We start from the raw sequence: 9,131 nt of genomic DNA, 5'->3' as shown, positions 1-9,131 counted from the left end.
CTGGCTTCTTGAACAAAATAGTTATAGGTTTAATCAGAATGACATTGAATAAATGACATGCCAATGGAAGCTAATAAAGAAGATGACGAAATGTCACATCCTATTGTATTTCCGGGTTATATTCACCAAAAATATCTGGACGGTAAAGGACCATAATTACTATAATGGAAATATGTTACTCGTGTAATAGAAGAAGAATAAATCTAACTATCAGATGTGGAAACCAGCCAGACTTGTCGTGAAACATAACCGGTGCCTCTAGAAACAGCTTTGAAGATAAGTAGCGTTATCTACTGATTAACATTCTCGTCTGATGGATACCACTACTCATAGGTCAGATAGAACTGTCTCGTTCTCAAAGCGTCTCTATATCAGCTACAGGAAGGTAATATTTAATCAATAGAGATACAAGCACCAAAGCTGACCGGTCAATCAGTAAAAGAATTGTTTAAGACAGTGACTGCTATGTACTACTCAGTACCAGATCGTCGACGACTGCGCCTTCTCGAAGCTTTGCATACCCTAGAAATAAAGCCTAGCATGCATATTGCACAAAAAAATTGATTTTCTCCACATTATCATACGGTGAAACGTAAGAAATCAGTCTGGGCCGAGTACCACGGAGGGTAAGAGAGAAACGGGCAGACACAACCTGAATAGGCATTCCTGGGGCAACAGCTAACAGCATAGGATTGATCACAGAAGAGCGCCCAGCGCCAAACACCCACGGAAGAGAGACAGAAAGAAAGGTGAGCATCCAACCGCCGCAAAACGCCAACGGGAAACAGGAAGACGGTTAACCACCCCAGCATAGGAGTGAGCCATTACATGAGGGCGGACGCACTAACAGTCACAGTTACGGGCTGCTGTGAAGCAAGAGCCTGTGCCAGTACAAAACTGGCTTAATCTAACGATGACGACAACACTAGCAGAGACTCCCAGAACATCTCCGATCAATACAACCAAGGAGGTCCCAGTGTCTTAGGATGTAAGCTCTACAACAAAAACATCCTGGATCAAAAAGTGAAAAATGACTATTCGAACCGTTCGGACTTCTACTGGCCTTAAAGCCGCTCCCTTGCTCTGTAAGGCTGTATAAATGTTATTCTACTTCATTTCCACCGTAGATGACTGCATATTTGCACTTTGAAAGTTAAGAGTTGATAAGTAAACAACAGCTTATTTTTCCACGTCCTTAGGGAATTCGGTGTATTATCTACTTACTGAAGAGAAGACTAAAACTAGAAAACAGTTAACACTCAATACAAGCTGAATGCCAATGAAAAATCAAATCTTTTCAACAACAATGCCGTTGAAGAGGGATTAAGCCCTCTTTATTATTATTATCATTATTGTTCGATAAATACCTCACTCAAGTTTATGGGAATAAAGTTCTTGGATGAGCCGGGTGCATCTGAAAAAAAAAAAAAAAAAAAAAATCTGTGTGATGGCACAACATCACGCAGAAAAAAGGAAATGGAAATAGACTCTTCCATCCACAGTTCACCATTTGCCACATTGGAGTTGCATGAAGAAGGGGGAGGCATTCATCGCTTTCGCAAGTCTTGTCGATCGAGATCGAGAAGATTAACTCCAACTGTGTGTAACCAGAGATCTCGCCATCCCATCTCCAGGTTTAACTGCAACGTTAGTTCAGACTCTCTCTCTCTCTCTCTCTCTCTCTCTCTCTCTCTCTCTCTCTCTCTCTCTCTCTCAAGATATTTATCGCACAAAAAAATATCTTATGCTTCTGATATTTTGTATATCAAATTAGTATTTCTGAGCAACCTGGATATGAAGACAGATATTATCTTCTTTCTTTGTCTCTCTGTGTTAACTTTATTAGTCCTTGGAATTCTCCTCTACCAAATCAGAAAGAGAGATTCTGAAGCTCTTACTTTTGAACTCCCTGATTTTTCATATGACCATACTTTTCTTCTATATGAATGTGTAACGTTATTGGACGACGGACTTGTCTTCTTTTCACTAACTTATCTAGTGCTTAACCAACTATGTTCAGTTATTGTTTGGAAGTTATACGATGCTTTGTTGCTGACTGAGGCTAACTAAATATGATTATTTATTCCATTCTCACGATTGGCTGTTTGTATTCCGTACATTGGTACACATGGAATGTGACCTTAATGGGGTGAAGTGCGGAAACCTACAAAAATGTTTTGGATCTGCGATATGTGAGTTGACGATTGGGAAGTGGCGGTACATAATTGGAAATCTGAGTTGGAGCATTTGAGAGAGAATTTACAGCTGACAAGGGGATTAGTTGATGATCTTCCTGCAAAGGTGTGTGAAGGGGAAGGTGAGGATATTGGCAAGTTCGGTGATGCTATCGAGGGGGACAGATCGAAGTTTCCGTATGTTAATGTGATCAAAAAGAGGCGAAAGACCTTGATAAAACTGATTGTTTGGTTTCTATATAAGGAAAAGAGTTCAAGGAAATAAGAAAACTATTCGAGGCTTCAGGAGAAATCGAAGTTTCTGACAGCAGATTCACAGAGGAGAAAATTATGATGCATTTTAAAACTGGGGGAGGAGAGAGATAGACTGAGCGTAAGATTGATAATGACGGCAGAGAACAATAAATAAATATTCATAGAATGTAGAGAGAACCAATTCAAAGTATTTTTAAAAAACCAGCTTCGGGAAATACTAGGCATTACATATTGAAATAATTATAAGAGATTTAACTCGCAAGAATGAAGATAATATAAAATCAAGTGGGAGACATATGACTCAAGAGAAAGAGATTATCCCATCCCCTGTTTCTGTTGCCAAATGAGATGGGTCACAACAGAGTAACCAACTAAAGATGAATAAATTACATGAGGTTTCTTAAGTCTGACTCAACCATACCGTGAATGAGAAATATTGTAAAACTAAGGTGCTGATTCAGAGTGGATGCAAATAAAATGTGAACTTTCAATTATTGAATAAACAGAAATGAAACGGCTGAGATAAAATGACGCTAAAAGCAGATGCTTAATTGTAGAATACCAGACGTATGATATATTGTAATATTACGTACTCATTTCAAATCGGTTAAAGAAACAGTCCCCTCCCAGACACGCCCCCCTCCTTGAGTATGACCTATACTCTCCTTACGTTAAGCTATACCTTAATATTATTATTTCCATTTTCACGGTTCTCCTCATGCAGAGCTTCTCTTTCTTACACAGTGGGGACGAAAATCTAAACTAAACTCGTAAACCAGTAACCAGTAAACCTTTAGCATAAATATAATTTTTCTAGCAAAATATATATGATTTATTTGCCATGCTATGCTCGGCTGGAAAGACATAAATATCATATAGCCGTTGGCTTCAATGATTAGTGAGCGAAAATTGTATAAGCAGAAAGTGTGAAATAAATTTAGACTCCTGCCAAATGGAAAGGATAATATAAATTGAATAATTTTCTGCTATACAAGAGGATGTGTTGAATCTTATGTCATATATCGCCAGTCTTGTTTGATATCGCCACGAATCCCAAAAGCAATACCACAGCCCGGCCTCAAAGTGCGGGGGGTTAGCAAAAATATGTGAATAAATCAATATGCAATACTGGGTATCGTTGTTGCAAGTTATGTCTGACAACGTCAGTGTCAAACTATAATGCTCAAATTTCTTGTGAAGTCTTAAACATTTTCAGTTCAAATTGCACTTACAAGAACAAACATGTACAATATACAAAATATATGTGCTCTCCTCAAGCCTCTGGAATATCTGATCGAAATACCCCATTAAATACAATTGCTTTAGAGTAGAAACCGAAAACATTTAGGGATAAGCGATCATTTCGAACGAAAACGATAGCTTTTACGATAAACAATAATTTTAAGTACGAAAATTATAGTCTTTACAAGACTATGAAGAATCCATTTTACCAATAGACACTGACAAAAATGAAGCAGATTCGAACCTTCGCTGGTTTTGAACGACGTCTTTTCGGCACTTTCTTGTGTTTATTGACTTTCGGAATGTGATTTGTTGTGTTCATTAGTTAGGTCTTGTTTGTCTGCTTGTATAGGAGTCATCAACGTGACGTCATCAACACGACTTTTCCAAACAATAATCTGCTGGTGGACAAAAACCCATTTTCGCACTTCTACCTTATATCAGAAGAACATTGATCATTCAAGTTAATCTGCGCCCTATTCATAAGCAATGGTCCAGTCCTGTGTTGTAGAATGCAAGGATAGGTCGGGGAAAGGGAAGCCTAGTGTCCTGGCATCATTATATCAAGCGAAAGTGACAAGTAAAGAAGAAATAAGTGACTGGCAGCCATTGCCTGTCCAACTCATGCAAGGTTTAAAAAGAATTCAGGTGAAAGAGAACAGTCGGTCAGAGCACTTCGCAATCTGGCTCAAATAACTCAGGAGGTACAACGTTCAGCACTTGCTTAGCAAATGAGTAATATTAAACTGAAAGCAAAAGCAATTTTCAGAATATTTTGTTCATATTTTGAGAAATTAATACAGCACTAGACGGGAATACATATACAATGTAATAAGCAGGAAAGAAACTTTACCATACATGTACAGTGTGCACAAAACGCTTGACAAAGGTAAATTAGGCGAGAACGTCGTCTGCCATTGTTCGTTTTTGCCCACCAGCGTATGCGCACGCGCCAGATATGCTTCGTTTGTTTACAAACATTATCTCTCCTATAGAAAAAGCTTCCAAAACCAAAACAGACCATAGCAAGGCAGAGAAAAATGTGCGTCAAGCTACTAGTTGCCTGGTGCCCAGCCCCATCATTAGCCCCTTTGTTGGGTGCAGCGTAAGTTTAGATCATAATAATACTTATCTGTTCCCATTTTTGAGAGAATATATGAAATTTGTTCATTCTTTGTTAAATTAAATGATTTCGCATAAAATAATTGTTAGCTTTTGTTTGACAAGCACGAATTAAACTGAAAGATATTAGACTACAACACTACTTGAGAAATCACTTTATTACTATGCAAAAAGCCTTTTGTTTGGGGGGTGGTTGTTTTAAAGATGCTTCGAAAGTAAATGGGATAACTTAAAAATCAGTGTTTATACCTGTGCCCACCCGTTACTGCTTCTCCATTTCTAATCATGGATTTTTAAATGATTTTTATATGAATGTAGACCTGAGGACTCTGCCATCCTGCCTGAGACGATATTCAGATGAGCTACAGAAATAAAAAGTATGATAGCATCAAATAGACATGGATGCGAAATTTTGGCGAGATGAATAAATGTGTACAGAAGGATATAACACTAGAGGTAAATATAACCAAGATAATAGAATACTTCTACAAGGTGATTAAATGGTATACAACCCAGAATGAGAAACTTATAATGGAACTATTCTCATAATGTGAAAATTGAATTGCTTCAACAAGGAGAAAAAGGTAATCTTACCCAGCAAATGGCTAGGTAATTTCTTCTACACGGAAATTTTATTGGTAGACAACATACTTAAGAATAAGAATGAGATTCTTTTCACTTGAAGATGAAGACAGGCAGCGACCCAGAAAATGAAAAAGACATTGCCCCTACAAAGAATTATTTTTGCTTCTAGAACAGAATTATTTTTCACAGCGCAGAAAAATGACGGGGGAGTAGCCTAACTTCTAAAGGAGAGAAAAGGGTAAACTCCAGATATTTTTAAAAATTTTTTTTTTGAAATACCTGCCAACAGACGAAAAACAAACTAAAAAAATATGCAAGGGAATTTTTTCCTACAGAGATATATAATAACGGCACAAAATCCCAGAAAATTGCAATGGAATTCTTTTCATCAAGTGATAGGATAGACGACTTGCCAAAAAACGACGTCCAAGAAATGACAGTGGAATTTATTTCATAAGATATTGACTAGATAGACGAATTCCCAAAGAAATGACACCGGATTTTTTCCACAAAAATGTTAGGCAAAGACTGATAAATGGCAAAGAAATTGCTGCCGTTAAAAAGGAAAAAAGGTAAACTAACAAGAAAATGGCAAGGGAATTTCTTGCACAAATATGAATACAGTACCAATAAAAGATGAGACAGAGACATTTTTCAATTAAGAAGATGAAAGGATGGACAATCATCCAGTAAAATCATGAAAAGGATTTCAGAATAGGTAAACTAACCAACACTGACAAGGAAAATACGGTTATGAGGAGAGTAGACATACATCTCAGAAATAACAGTAAACGGAAATGACAAAAGAATTGCTTCTACGGGTAAAAGAGAAATTAAATATCACAGAAAACTTCAAGAAATTTTCTTAAATAATTAAAAAACAAAACTCTTTTAACAAAGGCATTAATTCTACCAGATGGAAAGGTAGGGTACCAGGTAGAAGACAAGGCAATTATTCTGAAAAGAATTGAAATAAGTCATATCAAAATGAAAACGGAATAATTTTTTTTTACAAGAAGATAAAAGGGTTGACAGTGACCCAGAAAGTGACAAGGGAATTACTCGCACAATGATAAAAAAGTCAAAACTTACCAGAAAAGACCATGAAATTACATCTACAATGAGAAAAAAAGATAAACTATCTAGATAATGACAAGGGAAATTGTATGAAAGAATTGGACTTTTGACAGGTAATCACTCAATCTTGTATAGTATTTATGATTTACGTGCTATTATTGGTTATGAAATTTCTCAATGGATGATCCCGTTTCCGTTACATTTCTCTAGCCCTTCCAGTCCCTCCATTGAATACTTACACCGAGTACCCATCGGGTCAATTTTGACCCGTATTTAAATGCTTACTGATTTATGATATATATATATCTATATATATATATATTAATATATATATTAAATATATATGTGTATATATCATACATATATATATATATGTATGTATGTATGTATGTAAGTATATATAGTACTATATATATATATATATATATATATATATATATATATATAATATATATATATATATATATATATATATATATATATATATATATATATATATATATATACTAATAGACATACTTACATACATACATACATACATACCATACATACATACATATATAATATATATGATATATACACATATATATATTATATATATATATATATATATATAATATATATATATATATATATATCAATCACTTCAGCAATATCCTGAATTGCATAAACGATCAAGACTCCCGGAGGGATGGTACATAACCTTCTTACTGATAAGCTTCAATATCATTTTGCAGATCGTATTACGCCAGGTAACATCAGCGATGCTATAAATAGACTTCCTAATAATAAATCGCACGGATGCGATGGTCCTTGCCCTCAGAAGCTTTCAAATTCTGCCATCCGATGATTTAAATTTTGCCAGCTGCCCTATTCAGTGCATGCATAATTCTCCAGTTTCTTCCAGACTCCCTACTCTTCGTTCACTTGATACCATTAATCAAAAACATTTAAAGGATGTAGCTGACCCTGGCAATTACCGGTCGATTGCAATCTCAACGATCGCTTCGAAGATACTTGAGTCGGTTCTTCTGCTGAGACCTTTTCCCCTTTTTGTTTACACCCCACTGACAACCAGTTCGGATTTTTGAAGCAAACCACTCAACCGACACCTGAATCTACATACTGAAAGAATTGTTGAACTTTATTGCTCATCATCAGCCTCTCTGTTTTTCCTTTTTTTTTTTTTTGTAGATGTGAGAAAAGCTTTTGAAGAGACAGAGTAAACTACCTGAAGCTCTTCCTGAAGCTGCATAAAAGAGACACACATCTATATTTAATTGGCATTTTATATTGCTGGCTCTCCAAACAGCAATTCGGGCTTCGGCAATGGGGCATTCTTTCACCGTACCTGTTTAATACGTACCCAGATGCCCTGAATGTCAAACTAAACTCACTCCTAATTGGATGCACTGTCAATGAAACAACTATAAACAATCGCTGTTACGCAGACGATATGGTTCTGATTTCCCCATCAGTGCAAGGTCTCCAACGACTCATCGACACTTGCCGCCAATATGCAGAGGAATTTGATATACTATACCCCGAAACCAAGAACCAGTGCAGTATGTCTCTGCCCCCGAGATCGCTTAAGCATATTGCAGAAACACAAATTTTCTTTGGAAATCATCGGCTGGAATTCGTGAACGAATTTCCGTATTTGGGTCACATTACCACGGGCGATCTAGAAGATACGGCTGACATAGATGAGGCGCTTGTTCCCTAAACGACTTAATCTTTGTTTTTGAAAATTGTCATCTGCTGAATCTGTCATTATTGTTATATGTTACGAATTATTGCTATAACTGGTATTTTCCTTTTTTCATCATTACTGTGATTATTATCAGTATAGTTTTGCTATATTCAATTTTTGTACTTAGACTTTCTGGGCCTGACTACTGTAAACATCTAAGGTCCCTAACTGGCATTTAATTATATACAATCTACTCTCTAATTGTTAAAATTTTTCATGTATTTAAAAAAAAATATGTTCAATATTATTACGGTAATTACTATTATTTTCATTACCATCTTTTAAACTACTTCAGCAAGCGTGGATTTGCCGAATCATATTTTTTTATCATGTTATCTTAAGTATCAAGATAGTGTATGTTATTGTCTATTCTTTGTATATTCCATGTATATTCCTTGAGCTTAAAATAACATTTATCATTATTATTATTATTGCTATTATTTCATGTTTGGTCGGGGAACTTTGTGTGGAGGTTACTTGATTTCTGAACCTTCACCTAAACAACCATCCCCCCACAACACCAAGCAGCCGACCTTCCATTTTGGGTTCAGAACCTATGCATACCAATGTGCTGGAAAAGAATTTCACTGTTCCGTCTGTGTATGTGAGTGTTTTTTTTTTCTTCTTCTTCTTTTACAGTCTAATTTTGTATAGCTATTGTCCTCTTCTTGTCAGAATTACAGATATTGACTTCATATGTACAATATTATTGTGTCAGTTCAGTCCAAAACATCAATAGTCGTTTCTAGTCTCCTTCGGTTCAGATTTGACCCTTATCCAGGTTTGGACAGTAGGACTTACTACATGGAAAAGACTGTCTTTCAGACCCCTTACCTAACCCACGCATCCTCCCTTCGATTTTGAGGGTTAGGCTTTACTTATGCTTTTTAAGTATATGTATT

The 9,131-nt window shown here is 36.0% G+C and overlaps 1 protein-coding gene across 1 annotated transcript; it reads left to right on the top strand.

Annotated features, from left to right (window-relative positions):
- Window positions 1-913: 913 nt before the first annotated feature.
- Window positions 914-8,202, top strand: LOC135208075 (uncharacterized). Its single transcript, XM_064240223.1, has 2 exons — window positions 914-970; window positions 7,789-8,202. Exons 1-2 carry the CDS (start codon window positions 914-916, stop codon window positions 8,200-8,202), a joined length of 471 nt encoding a protein of 156 aa, XP_064096293.1.
- The last annotated feature ends 929 nt before the right edge of the window (window positions 8,203-9,131 follow it).

The sequence above is a fragment of the Macrobrachium nipponense genome, chromosome 34 (genome assembly GCF_015104395.2).
Source record: "Macrobrachium nipponense isolate FS-2020 chromosome 34, ASM1510439v2, whole genome shotgun sequence".
Classification (NCBI taxonomy): domain Eukaryota; kingdom Metazoa; phylum Arthropoda; class Malacostraca; order Decapoda; family Palaemonidae; genus Macrobrachium; species Macrobrachium nipponense.
Note: the sequence above shows the minus strand (reverse complement) of the source record. Positions and strands in the feature narration are given on the sequence as shown.

Excerpts from the sequence above, each read along its gene's own strand:
- LOC135208075 (XM_064240223.1), top strand. The coding sequence starts at position 914 with ATGACGACAACACTAGCAGAGACTCCCAGAACATCTCCGATCAATACA. Across the intron at positions 971-7,788 it reads CGATCAATACAACCAAGGAG|CAATTCGGGCTTCGGCAATG; the intron begins GTCCCAGTGTCT and ends CTCTCCAAACAG.